General features: G+C 41.4%; 3 protein-coding genes across 4 annotated transcripts; 2 read left to right on the forward strand and 1 right to left on the reverse strand.

Moving 5' to 3' along the window:
- Positions 1-1,273: 1,273 nt before the first annotated feature.
- Positions 1,274-5,908, forward strand: cytip (cytohesin 1 interacting protein). Its single transcript, XM_030429017.1, has 8 exons — positions 1,274-1,975; positions 2,280-2,329; positions 2,461-2,515; positions 2,602-2,704; positions 2,931-3,024; positions 3,133-3,199; positions 4,416-4,482; positions 4,702-5,908. The coding sequence occupies exons 1-8, from the start codon at positions 1,808-1,810 to the stop codon at positions 5,178-5,180; spliced, it is 1,083 nt and encodes a 360-aa protein (XP_030284877.1). The 5' UTR covers positions 1,274-1,807; the 3' UTR covers positions 5,181-5,908.
- Positions 5,909-7,115: 1,207 nt separating this feature from the next.
- On the forward strand, positions 7,116-9,133 carry LOC115588384 (uncharacterized). Of its 2 annotated transcripts, none has more exons than XM_030428985.1 (2): positions 7,116-7,867; positions 7,962-9,133. In XM_030428985.1, the coding sequence occupies exons 1-2, from the start codon at positions 7,348-7,350 to the stop codon at positions 8,351-8,353; spliced, it is 912 nt and encodes a 303-aa protein (XP_030284845.1). In that variant the 5' UTR covers positions 7,116-7,347; the 3' UTR covers positions 8,354-9,133. The 2 variants fall into 2 exon arrangements, with proteins under 2 accessions (XP_030284845.1, XP_030284844.1); XM_030428984.1 differs by having other exon boundaries at positions 7,119-7,867; positions 7,959-9,133.
- A 60-nt stretch (positions 9,134-9,193) lies between these two features.
- galnt5 (polypeptide N-acetylgalactosaminyltransferase 5) lies at positions 9,194-17,052 on the reverse strand. The gene is made up of 10 exons (XM_030428983.1): positions 15,436-17,052; positions 15,175-15,341; positions 13,807-13,926; positions 12,764-12,899; positions 12,533-12,652; positions 12,290-12,407; positions 11,868-12,197; positions 11,487-11,567; positions 10,142-10,294; positions 9,194-9,984 (listed from the first exon to the last, which is right to left on the reverse strand). The coding sequence occupies exons 1-10, from the start codon at positions 16,533-16,535 to the stop codon at positions 9,844-9,846; spliced, it is 2,466 nt and encodes an 821-aa protein (XP_030284843.1). The 5' UTR covers positions 16,536-17,052; the 3' UTR covers positions 9,194-9,843.
- Positions 17,053-17,488: the final 436 nt, after the last annotated feature.

Raw genomic sequence — 17,488 nt, forward strand, 5'->3', positions numbered from 1 at the left:
TTTCAGTGCTTTGAGATGACATAGTGTCACTAATAGGAGGCTGATGGACACTTTCATATCAAAAGTCTGCAAAAGTCCTACTTGCCAAAAGTGTTTACCACATTTACTAGTCCGTCATGTCAGCATTAAGCCACAAACATTCAGCCGGAATGGACGTGAGGAACGATGACAGTGACCAATAACTGTTAAATGTACAGTATTGTATTTAGACAGAAGACATTTTAAAATGTCCTTTAATCTCTGTACAGCCTGATTCAGAAAATGTCTCATGTATGAATCATTGTTGCATTATGAAGCAGCAGGAGAGTTTCTGCTGTCAATGAAGAGAACAAAACATGTACTTTTTTGCAGTTTTTTTTTACGTTTTAGAAATTTGGACTGGAGTTAGCAATGTCTGGGTGAAATGGGATATCTGTGTTCCAGATGGTCCCGTGGTCGGTTGGCCAACTGGTCCTGCTGAGGGTCAGTGGGGCAGAGGGGAGCGCTGTGAGGCAATCTGTTAGTTAAGGAGTGTTTCAGCCGGGTTTAAATACACAGCAACAAGGCTGAAAGTGAAATGGACATTTTATCAAATGCTGTACTCACAGTAAGTATAAATTTAAGGTACTTCACTTGAGTATTTTCATTTATACTTTTACTCCACAAGCCTGAGTTTCAGAGGCTCTTTACTCGACCACATTTAGTTGACAGCTATAGATTTAGCACAGAAGAGAGTACAATACACAATGCACTATTATTCATTAAACGATCTAGCCATATATACAAGCAGAGATCAAATGATAAGTCGATGAATTCATTAATTATTCATGTAATAAAAACACTTTTTTATAGTTCCAGCTTCTCAAATGGTTTTACACACACACATATATATATATATATATATATATATATATATATATATATATATATATATATATATATATAAATGATTTGTAAAAATAAATACCTGTTATCAGTATGACCTTTAACTTTTAATGGAGTATTTTTACAATGTGTTATTAGCATTTAAGTAAAGGAACTGAATACTTCCTCCACAATTTTCTCTGTCGGTCTGGTCAAAGGAAAGCTTTTGCACACGGTGAAGGATGATATTGTTTTTCCTGCAGAGTAAACCGCGTACCCTTTGAAGGCCTGGGTGCGGTGGTGCATTGTGCCTCAGTTTTCTTTAACCCATCAGCTATTGTCTCCCTGACTGCCGGGCCTGTGTGTTTGTGTGTGATTTCCCTTTTGAACTGAACCATGTCTGATGCCTTCTGCCCAATGACCCGTGCCGTCTGTTTGGGGAGCGTGACACTGGCCTTTTGTCTGTCCTCATAAGACAAGTCTCCCTGCTTGGCAGAACACAGGACTCGGGCTCAGACTGAAGCTTAGCCCATTGAGAAACTGAGAGTGAGAGAGGCTGGAAGCAGGTGCTGGTGGAGGCGTGAGGTGGCAGTTTCTCATGCATTGCTGATTTCTGACAGACCATAAATCGAATTGCTAAGACTGCAAAAAAGGGAAAGGATCGTTTGAAGGGGACTGATGAGGAAAAAAAAAGCTTCTCTTTCTTTTGCTTTTTCACAACAGCAGACCGGCCCTTCTCAAGAAAGGGAAAAAACAAGCACAAGTCAAAGAGGTGAACAGGAACTTAGGTATGTAAAGCTGTGATCTGCAGATGCAGGTCCACCACAACACATCACATGACGTGGATTTCCGCTTTGACACACTTTGCTGTTGGCTGCACAGCACAGCAAAGCAGGGCAGGGCCACACAATTGCTGAAGAGCTGCTGCAGCAGGACATGATGGTGCTTTGAGGACCAGTCTACCATGCAGTCCACCATGAATTCCAATGGACTTCAACGGCAGGGCAGTCAGGAGAATTACATTCTGGATAATACTCTGAGGAAGAAATGCTCCCTGTGGTACAGGCGCTCACTGAAGGGGAACAATGATCGACACCGGCAGAACACAGGCTCTCTACCCAGAGTGCGAAAGGTGAGAGTATGAAGCTCAAAATATAGAATGCAAACACACACACACACACAACACACTTCTGCAATCAAAATTACATCAAACAATAATAATTATTAGATTAAAGCTGCAACATTTCTTAGTAATCTAATGAGAAGCAGTTCACTGTGTAGCAAAAAAAATGCATTTTCCTGCAACCGGCTTAAAGCCCTTTAACAATTTTAATCTTTTGAGTAATGCAACACTATAGGATCAACATGTTCTCACATAGTTTCCCAACAAATTAAATCGATTATATTGTTTTAAAGAGGAATGTCTCCTTTTGCAGCCCAAACTAAGCCACTCCAACTCACTGGTGGATTACTCTGACCCACAAAGGTAAATATATCAAACCTGATCAGCAATGTACGACATGCAAAAAGCTATCATTGTATTTTCTTTGTTTTTTTAAAAATAGAAATATAACCTAAAATATTGTTTTTCTCTTCTTTTTTTTCTCTTTTGCACAGAATCACAATTGCACTCGAGAAGCAAGACAATGAATCATTTGGTTTTGAAATTCAGGTACGTTGAAGATCAATAACATCCAGCATGCATCATTGTCAAGCCTTTAAAGCTCTTTTAGTAACCAAAGGTGCTTCTTGTTGCAGACCTATGGCCTGCAGCTGAAGGACAGCTCTGCAGTGGAGATGTGCACGTTTGTGCGCAAGGTGCAGGAGGACAGCGCAGCTGAGAGCGCCGGCCTGACCGCAGGTGAGCCACCCACATCCTCTGCACATGTTTCATACACACACAAAACTGTCAGACCTTATGACACCTTTCAGTTGAACACAAAGATTGACAGATATGTCACTTATCAACATGCACACACCCACCCACCCACATATACACACATAGCGATGGACAAATACAACGCAAAGTCATGTTTGTCTTCCCGTAACTGACGAGTTCCTGTTTTTTGCATCCTCATTTATTGTAGGGGACATCATCATTACTATAAATGGTGTCAGTATCGAAGGATCATCTCATCAGCACATACTTGATCTGATCAGAGAGTCAACCAACAGCTTGAAGTAAGTTTCAGAAATGACTTGAGTGACAACAGAGATAACCTTCACAGAAATATGGAAACACAACTCTGGTGATCGTGTAGATAACTTTGCGTTATAATATGATTGCAGGATGGAGACTGTATGTGGGAATATAGTGAAGCAGATAGAGCTGGAGAAGAAGATGAATCTGCTGAAGGTGAGTCTCTCGGATGCCGCCCTTGTTCACTGTTGAAAGACTGCTGTTCTGTGGTTGTGCCAAGTAACCTGCTAAACCTCACAAACCATCCTGGTAATAATGAGAGCAGAGCTGCCACACTGCAGTTAATTACAGGTTGACCTACCGCTGCACCACAGTGTGAAACAGCCTAACATTTTACAACTGAACCTACAAAGGAGTATTCATACTGAGGTGTTGTATTTGCAGTGGTGGAGCAATAATTCAGATCCTTTCTTTACAGGTGCTATTTTGTAAGAAGAGTTGATTTTTGAGTCTTATTTCCAACTTGTCAAATGACGATGCTCTGGGTTTCCCATTAAAAAAACAACTTTTCCTATAAATAGCACTTGTAAGTAAAAGATAAGGTGAAAAACTAAATGTTCTGAATTGAAAAACATACCTAAAGGACCAATATGTAAATATTTTAGTTGAAAACTCCACAGGTGGCAAATTCATAGATATTGCATCTTTAAGTAAAAGTATGTTAGTATAATCAAGAAAATGTAATTAATGGTGAAAATATGTAGGATTTTTAAGTACTCCACCAACTCCACCAAATATAAACATTGAAGTGTGTTGACAGGTCTAGGGGGGGTTCGACTGGATAGGTCAAAAAGTAGTATAAAGCCTTTTGTGGCTTCAGAGGAAGCTGCGTGTAATCTGATAAAATGCCTCCAGTGATGTCACTCAGTGGCTTAATTGCATTGTGGGTAATGTAGGCGCCAGGTTTTTAGTCAGGAAGATGATTGCGTGGAATACAAAAAGTGACATCACTCCATAATGAGTCCCACTGTATTATAGCTTTTTAAAACCTGGCGCCTGCATCACCCACAACGCAACTTTGCCCACAAGTGACATTCCTGGAGTTTATCAGTTTATCACAAACATTTCTAAATTTAGTACATATTCTCACTGGACGGTAAGGATATGAAAACTTGTGATCTGAAAAGCTGTCAGACAAATGCAGTTCAGTGAGAAGTGCAACATTTGCCTTTGAGATGTAGCGGAGTATAAGCTGTACAAAATGGAAATATTCAAGTAAAGCAGTTCTTCCTCAAGTTTGTATTTAAGTACAGTAAAAGCACTTCTAACACTCCCCCCCTGTTTATATGAACGTAAACGTTTTGAGTGCATAGGCCAGATGAATTTCATTGGAACTCAAGCTGAATGTTCTTTTTTTTGTTTGCCTTTACAGCAATCACTTCGCGAGAAGCTGGTGGAGCTGCAGGCGCTTACAGTACGGGAAAAACGCCTGACGCGAGGTGAGAGAGTTTGTCAAACCACAGCACTTCCTTTCTCACAGCCATTGTCCTCATTCTGAAGCTACCCTGCCTTTGGTGTGAATTGAAGCGCCAATTCGAGATAAATTAGAAAAAAGGAGTTCCCCTGAGAAATGAGCATATGAAGCTGCTGACGAACTTCCTGCTGCTAACTTCTCGCCAGCTGCAAACTTTTTCACTCACTTTGTTTTGCTTTTTCAGGTAACTTGAACAACAGCAGCCTCCACCTCTCAATGCAATCCTCAGTAAGCTCCCCTGTAGGCCGACATGGCCGCCGTTTCTCCAGTGACAGCAGCTACAGGAGCGCAATGACAGACGACAGCGACCAGGCCAGCGTGTTTGGGGATCTGAGCTCTCCCAGCCCCTTCAGCGCAGCCAGCACCTCGGACGACGGCTGCTTCTTCTCCAAAGATTTCACCTCGCAGTCACAGGACGGCTCCGTCAGGTTCTCGTCGAGCAGCAGCCATCATCACCAATCCCTTGGACGCTCCAGCAGCTCCAGCTTGGCTGGCAGTAGCAGCTCCCTCTCGCCTTCCTGGGAGGAAACGAGGATCTCTTCCCTGTTTGGCACCCTGCCCCGCAAGAGCAGGAGAGCCGCCAGCGTCCGCAAACACATCTTCAAGTTAATTCCTGGACTGCAGCGATCAGTTGAGGAGGAGGAGACGGGAGCAAACACCTAGTGACATGTTGTTCAAATGCTGCTAGTTTTCTACTTGATAGACAGGGTTAGATGGTTTCTTCTACTCTGAACAAGATGTAAAAAAGACATCGACACTGTAAAGAAGTGTTTCAGCACACTTAAGGGAAGGGGTTAACCCCTTCACAAAGAAATAAGTGTTTGCTTGTCAGGGGACACAGAGATGAGAGACATTGTGGCACTTGGCATTTGTCAATGTCAAAGTTTACCCTGGAGGGTCCTGAGCCCGAGTCACTGCTTGGCACAAAAGCATTATGATGTAAATGTAGAATGTTCTCCCTTTGAACAAGTGTTCGAATTAATGTATATACAAGATATGAGTGTGATCAGCATTAATCACATCAGCTGTATTCATGTAGCACCCTCAATTTTTTTTAAAGTGAGACTGTACTGCTGACCTAAAACACACTGAATGAGAACCATTCACTTTTCAGGTCAGACAAGCATTTAAAATACCACTTCTGCTACGTTCAGGTGCTGAAACCAAAACCAGACCTCTGCTGTGAATAGCTGGCTGCTGAGCTCAAAACAGGATGTGGGTATAAGAGGTACTACTGAACTGTTTTCACTTCTAAAAGCTATTTTTCCGGCTGCACACAACTTGAATGCTGATATGTTTTCTCGTGAAGTCTGAATGTAGAGAATGGTCATGCTTGGTTTTTATGTGTATGCTAAAGTCTTTTAAAAAATAAAAAAAAAATGTATAAAGTCTTTCAAACCCAGCAGTGTTTTCCTTCAGATTCCTGTGATTGATGCACACTCACTCTCAAGGTGCATTTTCAGCAGGAATGGTGTGACTTATTGAAGAGTGATGCAGTTATTACACACGATTTACTCATGATGAGACACAAGCGTTGTTCTGGGGGGGATGCACATGAACTGTCAAAGATGAAGCTGTAAAGCTTGAGAATAGAAACCCCCACACATTTCCTGTAATAAGTCTCACTTCTTTGGTTTCCTGCTGCTTCTGCTAAAGAAAGGGGGACAGACAGAGAGAAAATAAAAAAACTCTAGAGTGGGTCATTGTCAAATTATGATAAATTAAACCATGTTTTCATGCACCTGATGGTTACAATTTACAAAACAGACGATTTTACAAAAGCAAAACTGAAAGGATTTCATTCTAATAATTTGCAATGAAGCAGAAAATAAAATGGCTTAATGGGCTCATATAGGAACAATTGTCAGAAGTTGTTGTGTGAGTGTTGAGTGTAAAACGCTCTCGCTTTGACATCAGGTATTTCAAGACATATGTATCATTTCTGCATTAAAACAAAAGGATGAGCAAAATTACTCAAAGACTATAACTTTGTTAAATACAGCATACAGCCGACATGTCAGAAAGTGAGGAAGGAAGTTAGCAAACCCGACCAAAGATGATGTGAATAAAACACGACTATATTATCCCTTCTATGAACATTTCTGCCTGAATCGTATCAGATAGATTGTTATCTCACTGATGGTTGTTTATGAAGACAACAACTTCCCCGTCATGGCAGCAGTTACATACTGTGCATTTAAATTAAACCATTTCAGAAGTTTGTAAGAGGAAATTATTTCTAATAAAAGAGTTAATGGACTTTCCACCCCTCACGTTGTGTGCACATAATTTACATTTAATAAATGTGGTGTCAGCATTTCAGGGTTCCTTACTTAAATTGTGAGGGTCTTTGTGCCCTTAAGTCCCAAGACATAACACGGCTTAGCTTCAGCACACGACAATGTTGGTTCATGCGGTGATACACTGTAAAGAAAAACCTATAGGAGAATGTTAATCCAGACTCAAAATGCTACAGAGTAATGGTGGTCACCCAGCAGAGATTATTAAGGAATGAGCACAATCGCTTCATGTGCAGATGCCAGAATCACAAAGAGTCTTTGTTGGAGCCACAACAAAACCCCTGTTCTTCTGTGATTCGAAGCGTACACAGAATTACATGGTACTACTGAGCACGCAACGGAGCTTGATCCTGCACGATGGCTTCTTTCTTCACTCTTTTGACAATGTGGGAATGAACAAGGAGCAGAACGATGCGACAATGAAAAGTCGGAGGCTGCTTGATTCAACAAATGATCTGTGAGAAAGCGACTGAAAGCATTGGAGCCTGACTACTTTTTCATATTGCTGGGGGAAGAAAAAAACAAAACACATGGAGACGGCGACGAGCACAATGCCTCCGAAGGCCCCGAGGCTCCCAGTGGACGAAGACGCACTGGCATCACAGGTACTGGAGATCATCGGGGGCTTCACTCTGGAGGCCCTACAGACCCTGAAACCTGAAGAACGAGAGGTGTGGCTAATGGAGGAGGGAGACGACTCTGTGTTTTACAGTGATGAGGAAGAACCTCATCAGGACATAAAAACAAAATCCCCTTGTGAGTTTGGTGCCAGTGGCTGCAAGCGTGTTGACATCAGTGTGTCAGCTGATGAACCAAGAGAAGAATCCATTACTGACAGAGACAATTCGGCGATGGAGCAGGAGGTTACTCAGCAGATCATTCTAACTGAGCGAGGAGAGGATGCTGATCAGACAGATGCTGCAGATCCAGAAGAAAAGTCCGATTTAGCTCCAGAGACGTCTGTGAGCACGTGTGGAGACTCTCTGCAGCTTATCTGCTCGAGTGCAGGCATGCAGACAGAGCCCGAGCAAAATAAAGCTGCGGAAAAGGGTAAGAGGATTTTTAATTTATTGTGTTAAAGAGGGAGTTTTGTGTTTTTCTGCAAAAACAGACCATTCCTTTCCTTTTTCAAATCTTCCAGCAGAGGAAGAAGAGGAGGTGCAAGACACACTGACACCAAACCTTCAGCCCTTTGATGTCACTAATGAGGAGACTCACACGAGGCTGAGCGGGGAGGCAGAGGTCCCCGAGCAGATGTCTGGTGCTGAGCTTCAGATATCAGGTGACAGGCAGCTTCAGGTGGAGCGGGAGCCAGCGGCACAGGAGCACGACGTCCTCGCTCCCATGGGGTTTAATCAAAACCCCAGACCTGGCTACTCCACTCTGCCTCTGCCAAAGAAACCCGATCCTCACCAGAAGTCCTTCGACCACCTTGCTTCCTCCTCCAAATACAGCACCGTGTCCTACCGCAAGATCCGCCGTGGCAACACCCGCCAGCAGATCGAGAAGTTTGAGTACATGATGATGAATTTGTAAGAGCAGGAACATAAATACTACTGGACATTATCCATAACACAAAAAAAATCACTGTTTCACATGGTTTATATATTTCTGTTGTCAAAACTACTAGCAGATGGTACTCAAAATCTGTAATGTAACTCTCCACGTCACACGAATCTTACATCACATTTCTAGTCAACAACTATCTCATACATAAGTACTTTGTTTTTGGCTGTTTCAGGAGGGAAACGACTTGTTATCTAAAGCAGGTATTTGAACAGTAAATAAGAAGCTCAGGGCTTGATAATCCTACCGATAGTAAGTAAGATGTAGTTGGCTGGTAGCGCTTCAGTGTCTTAAAAGGTGCACAACTGTGTGCTGTTTTGGGAAAGAAATTGACTGATTTCTTTGTGCCATAATAAACTAAATAAACTCTTTGTTTTCATGATTGAATAAACAAAATGAACTTTAGAGGAAAAGAGCAATTTCATATTTGTTTGTTTTGTTTATATGTGGCGGACCCTGCTGTCATTCTAGCTTCAAACAGTGTTCTGGGGATCGTATTTTCCTCTGAGGACAGCTTGTTTATTCAGTTATGGAAAAAAATATATATTCATGAGTTTGCATTATTACCTCAGTAATGTTGTAAATATTAAAATTCTGAGTTTGAATTCCTTCTCCAAAACTACACAATGCCCTAACCGGGCGAGAATGAGAAGTGAAACTACTATGGGAAGTATTTTTGAATGATTTGCTAAACATATTGTACATACATGTCCTAATGAAGCAAATAAAAAGAGATATATGCTATCAAAATCTTCATCTTCCTTACTTGATTCTACTTTCTCAAGCGCAAGAGTAAGAGTTTGATAACAATTGTGAAATCACAGCACAGATTTATTGGGATTTTTGAACCAACACTTCCCTCTAGTGACGAGAAGAAATTAATACAAAAAGGGACATTTTTCACAACAAAACCTTCACCTACATAATTCATCGTTAAAAATCAGAGAAGCAGCTGTTTCACCCAAGTGCCTCATCAAACATAGTCCATGACATCTGGAAAAGATGACGTCTGTGTTCCATACAAGTGAATAAATTCTAAATTACATGCAATCAAAGTCATAGCAGAGCAAACAAACACATACAAAAAACCTTTTTAGATCTCAAATTTACGAGGCACTTGTTTATCTTTTTTTTTTTTTCTTTTTTAATCTTTGGCAGTAACATGATGTTGAGCTTGAGAACTGACAAGATGGAGTGTTCTTCCACAGACATTCATCTGAAGCCCTTTAGTCATGCCAGCGTAGAGAAGGTACTAGCGTTCAAACTCAAAGTCAGTCCGTGCTGACATAATAAAAGGACATTAGAAACATTGCACATCCCTACCCCCTCCGCTTTACACCACGCATAAACTGCCACCAAGACGCTTCCCACCTCCTCTGGACAGTTGTGTAGTCTTGTCCTGTAGTGTGAGGTCTCCACAGTCTATGTTCTGTCAGATAAAACTCTTTCCTTAAGTCTCATCACAGAGTGTAGTAGTGTGTGAACTGCCACTTTTGGAAGGCATTGCTGGTTTCACATGAGTTCAGGCGAAGAGTGTCGCCCTGAGGCCCCGCCTCCAGGCACATGTGGTGGGACACAAACTCTGCTATAAGGTGCTCCGCCTTTGCAAATATAAAACAGGAAAAGTAATCAGCGAACAAGACAGCAGCATTTTCACTCCTACAGAATTAGAAGCAGGTCGGTCCAGTTTGAAATTCAGCGACTAAAATTAGTATTAACAAAAACAAAAGGAAAGTAGACAAAGCAAACCCAACCTACCAGAGCAGAGTTGGAGGATTTGTGAAACCAGCGTTGTTCAGCCCTTGTGTTGTCACATTCCTGTAAAGCAAATCCGCTGCGCATGCTTTGGGGAGCGACACATACGTCCTGCTGGCGAAAGTTTCTCATCCAGGTGTAATTAAAGTGCTGACTCTGAGAGAAAGAGAGAGAGGAGTGAAGAGGATGTAATTACACTTCATGAAAAAATGAAAGATTTTGAAAGATGGCTCAGTAAGGCTGCTCTGAATCCAAGAAGACCACATTTAGACAGGCTTGGCATTGTCTTGGACTCCACCCTTGTTTATCGTGGCTTGGGTCCTGCCTGGATTTGTCCTGATCTTGGTCTATTCCTGGACATTTTTGTTATGGCCCCCTACAATTACCACAGTCACAAAGCCAGGATTGTACTATCTGTGCATATTTTCCTAAGAAACACTATGAAAAATTTAAGAAATATCATGAAGCTGCTACAAGGAACTTCCATTAAAGTTGATTCTGGATGCCCCTGCGTTTATAAGCGGTGTGAGCACCATCGCCTCCTATGGTAAATATCTTAATAAATCATAATAGATAATATTTAAGTTGTTGTGATCACTGTTACGCTCGTCTGACAGTAATCATAAAGTACAGCAACAGGCAATAAGCTTTGTTTTAAAATTAGGCTCCAAAGCACAGATGTCTTGACTTATCTCTTCTCAATTCCTTTCCTTGTTTTCTGTGCTGGCGTCTCATGAGGTGAGAAATGAGACAAGGAGCAGAAGGAAGTCATAAAAAACAGTTTTAATTTTATGAGTTATACGACCCGGATGAAGGGCTTACCACACCAAGAACAATCACTGTAAAAAATAACCGTAGTGATAACAGTTTGAGCCTCCACTCTGATGAACGCTACAGTTCTGTGGACAGTGGGATTTTCTTTTACATTTTGTATGAGTCAACATTAATTATCCTGGCGATTGTCAAAGAGGATAGTCATGAGTATAGACGAAGCAAACTTCAGATACCTCATCACCTGCCAAAGACTGACTGGCAGTATGTCGCAAGTAAAACTGGCAGTCTTATATTATGTTGTCTTTATAGTTGTGGACTCTGCCATCCACTTGAGTTAGAAAGACTTTGAAAAAGATTTATTTATTGGTTGTGTTACCATTCTTTGTGTTGACGGCCCTTAAATCTGAATCCGACCTGTTGACAGGCATTCAAAGTAACTATAATGACGATATAGAAAAGGCCATTCTCGTCACTGATGGTCTTGTTTGCTTATGTAGGTTATCTAGTGGAATCAGTATTAAATCACGACTGTTTCATAAACTGTTAACTGTTTAAATACAATAAAGACACCTACCTGCTTGCTGAGATCACATGTCTCAAACAGCAGAGAGCCTTTCTGCAGATTGAGGCATTTCCTTAAGCCACGATTAAAGATCTGCAAGAAAAAATGATAACAATTTCACAGAAGTGAAACAACAGAGCTGCAAACATTTGTTTAATCACGACAGCAGGCCTTGTCGCCGTTTTAATTTCCTCGAATGAATCCTGACAGAAAGCTTTAATAGACAGCTACTCTTTGTTCCAAAGGAGCACAATCACAGTCTCTGTTTGGGTCGATGTAGTTAAAGGGTTCCCAACAGAGATAACAATAGCTTCATAGAGAGAAAGAATAACAAGCTTTCTTTTATAAGTGCTGTTTTAGGGGAAAGTAAACAGAGATGACTCATTTACATACCAGGCCTTCAGCTTTAACTAAGGGAGCATTCATATCCGGATACACGTTGTCCAGGTACCACTTGAAGCTCTTGCATTTCAACTTCTTTCTCAGCTCGATCTGATCGGTGAGGTTGCCGATGACCATGGCCTTTTTTTCCACCAGGTGATGGTACCCGTGACCGTAGAAGAGGTCCTTGTACTCGTCCAACCAGACCTCCGCCACCCTCGCCAGGTTACGCTCCACCGTCTTCTGCCTGTCTTTGGGGAATTTGTAAGGATTCTGTCCTCGGAAGATGTGACCCACTCGGGAGCAGGGGATGATCTCAATTTCCCCTCCGCACATCCAGATCTGTTCATTTAGAAATAGGAATAGGTGTCACGTGAGAGATGTTCTAGGGAGTTCCCAAACACCTGTGGTTTGAATTCATATGAGTAAGATACCTTAAATGAAATCTCCATGTTCTCCCCACCCCACACATCGAGGCCAGGATCATAGGCACCAAGCTCATAGAAGTACTTCTTGTCTATAGAGAACAGGCCTCCAGCCATAACTGGACATCTGAGAGAAAATATAACAGTAAACATGCAGAAGAAAATAAAAATAGATAAATGAATTAAATAGTAATAATAATAATAATAATAATGATAATGACAAATTACTATGAAAATGTAATGTCTATGTACCTGATGGGATCTGAGATTGTCATGTTGTGCTTCTTAATGTACTCTTCTGGTATTGCACTCCAGCCAAACACCAACGGCCATTTGAAAATACCCCTCTGGAAGTTGTCAACCAGCATATAACTGTGGAGAAAGAGCAAGAACAGAAGCTCTAATGTCATACAATAAACATTCCTGATGAAAACACCCCTTGTACGGCACCTCTGTTACTCTAATATGACAATGTCGAATCACCTCATGTCCTTATCACTGATGACTTCAATAACTGGACAGGGCACCTTCTTGCGATCCAGATAGACTCGCTCCAGCAGTGGCTCCAGCCAGCCCACGTTACATTCAACATGGGAGTCGAGGAAGGTCAGAACCTCACCTAGATTAGAGGAAAGCAAACATCCTGCTGCAGTTAAACAAACAAGACATATATGTGTTTTAACAGTGCAACCCTTGGAAGATGTGACAGAGAGTTCTTTGAAAAGTTTGTTTTATGGATAAAAATAAGACAAATAATAGAAAATGGTGAATACACAAGATAGCAAGTGCAAGTTTGGGTTGTAATGTGTCGTGCAACTCAGTGTGACCTGTCAACGATGTTGCTCTCGTGTTCTAGTATTTGTTACAAGAATATTTATTCCACATATGAACTTTCACAATTGGTGTAATTTCACACACACATCCAGTAAAAAATGTTTGGTGATGCATCTGTAGCTTCATCTTGGAAAGTAGTTTGAATTTGCAAGATACAGAGACTAGTTCATAGACTTTCTTAATGTATGCAAAATGCACTTGTCAAACAGACACCAGTGTATCAGACATAAACACTCAATCAGTATTATCACAAAACCAAAAAGTGAAGATTACACTGTGTGAGAGAAGAGCAACACTTGAAAGCTGATAAAACATGCCCTGTAAACTGTTTATTTGCATTGTGCCTCTCTATGTCATACTATTAAGCATGATAATACGTGAGCTTGTGCAATGACAGAAACCACATTGCAAATTCTAGGAGTGCTGACATCTTGCACAAATCACTCACAGTTATAACACGCCGCAGTTTGCATAAAAGGATAAATAACTCATCACATAAACACACTAAAGTTTTCAGTGTAACATTCAGAATTCATCTGAGTACCAAATTTGATTTGTCATAATAATGTGAATTCTCTTGCTGCTTTATTATTTCTTTAAATGAACCATTCCTCTATCATCTTTACACATATGTATGTATATACCAAACATTAAAGATACTGATGACATTAATTAATCAAAGCAGTGCTTACCTTTGGCTACAGCAGCTCCAGCCAGCCTGGCTCTGATCAGGCCCTGCCGCTCCTTCAGACGGACGATTCGCACTTTGGGAAACTGGGACATGTACTTATCCAGCGGCTCCTTCAGATTGTCTGACAGAATATAACACATGATCTCACAACGCTGACAACAGACACAAGTGCATTCATCTCAAAATGTTAATATCTAATTACAACCAATGAGGTTAAATTTCAACGAACTACAAGAAACCACATAATTCCTTAACCTCCATTACCAGCTATGTACTTCTTTTACTCTAATATAGTTTTTACTGACATATGAACAGATGTACTTTGTGTTGAAAATGTTAACCTTTGCAGATGACTTAAACATTCTAAAGATTATCATGTGTTCCAGACTGGCTCGGCGGAGGACTTTTTTGGCTACATTTAACAGCCGTAACTGACGATATCAGCTTATAAAAGATATCAGTATTGGCATATGCTGGTGAAAATATGATGAAAATATGTCAAATATTTGTGCTGGGTCATGTAGAAACTGTGCTACCATTACGTAGTCTGTCCAACTGAGAGGACAGGGACAGTGTTAATATATGCACATGTCAAAATCTGTGGATGAGTTTTTTTTTGTGTTGATTAGATGTTCTGGATCTCTAAGATACAGTTGTTTGTGTCTATTGCTATTCTATCCAGTCTTACTTATTTTCTGATAGTTTGTCTTTCTACTGTGGTCACACCTCTTTCACACTACGAGGCCATCTTTGGGGCAGACACTGGCTCATCTATCTAGCTGATGAAGGCTTAGGCCAAGACATGTTTTTTAAAAGAGAGGACTGTCAAGTTTATAATCAACTGTAAAATGTCTCGCTACATCACTCTTTGTCACAACTCTGAAACGTACTTGCTTTGGTCTAGAATAATACAGTTTCTGCAAAATGCTAGTGTTAAATAAAGACTGCACTCTAAAATAAATGACTGTCAAAGAGGGCTCTTAAGTAAGGCAATTGTTGCAAAATATGCAGTGATTGAAATATTACAAAAAAAAATTAACAAAGGCATTCAACTTTTTCCTATACCTATAAAAGTCATATAAAGCCAGAGACATTAATGACCATTTTGGGTAAAGAGGTGCAAGAAATTTCAATGTAGTCACAAGAGTGATGTCTAATTATAAAACAAATTATCATATTTGTGCTGCACACATTAAGTTTGTCCACAAATGTTTAAGCTTTAAACAAGGATCATGCCAACGTGATCTCTTTTTGACCAGCCAAAAGCAAATAACCTCTGAAATGAATTTTAGTAGCAATTTAATTGTGCTTTAGCTGCAGCTGTCAGTTATCATCCCCACTGTGGAGATTTATTCAAGCTAACAGTTACCTTTGGTGCTGAAATCATCCACTAGAATGATCTCTTTGAGGAGGTGTGGCGGTGATCTGTTGAGCACACTGTGCACAGAGCGGAGGAGTGTGGACCACACTTCATCCACGAAACAGAAAATCACACTGGTGGAGGGCAAGTCATCGTGGACCAAATTCTGTGCACACCTGAAAAACACAGCAAGGAAAAAAAAGAGACAATTCAGCGTAGCTATTAGAGCGGTCTGAGATAAAAAATGTGCAGAAGTCGATGGTGACTTACGTCTCTGGCCTGGTGTCTGGGATGGCGCGGTCCACTGGGATCTTATCACTCAGGTAGACATTGAAATGCCCTTCGTCCCATCTCTTCCTCACCTCTGTGTCTTCGTTGCTGGAAACAAGTGCTGCCTGACCAAACTGGCCCACAGCGTTGGCATTTCTGGGAGAGAGAGTCGCATCCAGAGCAAGCACTTTATGAACACCTGATTTCCCTTTTGAGTTACTTCTAGAGTTGTTTCCTGTCTGGATCTTGACTGCAGGTTTCGGGATCTCCTTCACTGGACTCACATCACTCCCGCCGATCTTCTCAACATGTTTCTCATCTGCTTTATCAATTACCTCCTCAGCATTTACATCCTTCTTTGTGGGTTTGGATGTTGCTTTAACAGGGCGTGCCTCCTCGGCCTCAGGCTGGCCCTCTTTTGTTCCAATCTTTCTCTTGGGTTCATCTTTGACTTTTTCGGTTGCCTTTGAAACGCTTTGCTCATCAGCTTTTAAGAGTCCCTTCTTTGACGCTGGTAGTGGAGCATGTTTGTTTTCCTGAACACCAGGTAGCACCAGGGTTTTATTAGACTCTGCTACGGGTAACATGATTTTATTAGAGCCATCTATTACATTACTTTCCTTGAATTTTGTCTCATTCAGATCCAAGTTTACTACCTTCTTCTTTGCAGGAACATCCTGCTTTGGTTGGACTATTTCTTTGCCTTCAGGGGGAACATACTTAGGTTTGACAGTCTCGGAAAGTTTATCTCCCTCCAACTTTTTATCCCACAACTTTTGGTCCTTTCTCTTGCCTCCCTGTCTGTACACTTGGGCTAGTTTGCCGCCTGCATCGAGTGGTCCTTTCCCAGCTTTTGTAACATCCAGGTCCACCCTCTCGACCGGGTGTTTAAAGCCCCTCTTCGTCAGCTGTGTGGTCCTGGACTGCTGCTTGAACATCTCCCTTTCTCTTATCACGCTCTCCTTCAGCAGCTGGCTGTTCACGTCGTTTAATGACATACGGAGTGCAGCCATGTCAAACAGCAGCCAAATGACAGAAGCAATGAACACAAACGCGAGTACCCTCCCACTCCCCCTTAAGTATCTCCTAACCTTCATCATTGTTGGGCTTTTTTTGTTTGTTTGTTTTTTTTTTACAAAGGAAATCCAGGTGAAAATGCAGGAAACGTCAAAGTGTCATGCCAAGAGGGCCACTTCTGCGTTTGCTTTTTCTTTGGAGAAGTTAGCTGCCTGCGTGGCATGCTAAAAAAGTAAGGAGCAGCAGCGGTAGTCGCTGTTGTCAGTCAGAAAATACCGCAGGGCTTGACACCCATAGCTCCGGCGGAGAGGCACACTGTTAAGTTATTTTCTCGTACCGTGTCGCTGCGGACATCTTCAACCGCCGGGGGACATCAGTTTTTATGTCCGTTCGCGCAAAGTTCACCCCAACTTCTAACGTTAGGTCGCCGAAACAAAGTTAGTTCCAGTTGTCGGTCCCTTCTCTGAAATCTCCACGCCACAACTTTGACCGAAACAAGTTTTGTATGAGGACGTAGTAGCCAACTTCCACCTTGTCAGTAAACTCTGATTGGACAGAGTGACAGGGAAGTCTCGGCCTACACGGAGCTAACAGCAAGCTAGCCGGAGACAGCTAGCGCGCTACAGGAAGTGCGGCGTTGTGCCTTCAAAATAAAGCACCCAACAGACACCCGTTGGATCATGTTCCAGGTAGATATGGAGTCCTGACAGTACTAAAATGTTGACTTTACCGGCTGTTTTGGATCTTTAGGTCATAAAAGCATGATAGCTACCAAGTGATGGTGTTGGCAGAGATATCTAGATGGCTTAAAAGTCAAGAATAAGCAACATGGTCTTGTAGGTGCGACAGGAGGTCATCTTTCCTACAGGTAACTGACCTGCTTAATGATTTTATGTTTGTTTGTTTCTTTTTCAATATTTATTTATATTATATTACTTGTATTGCATTAGGTTGGAAGTACAGTTCTTCACAGTAGCATTTCGAAATGTTCACACTGATGACGACCATTTGTTTTGATGACTGAAAGCTCCATAAC

This window comes from Sparus aurata, chromosome 9, assembly GCF_900880675.1.
Source record: "Sparus aurata chromosome 9, fSpaAur1.1, whole genome shotgun sequence".
Classification (NCBI taxonomy): Eukaryota; Metazoa; Chordata; class Actinopteri; order Spariformes; family Sparidae; genus Sparus; species Sparus aurata.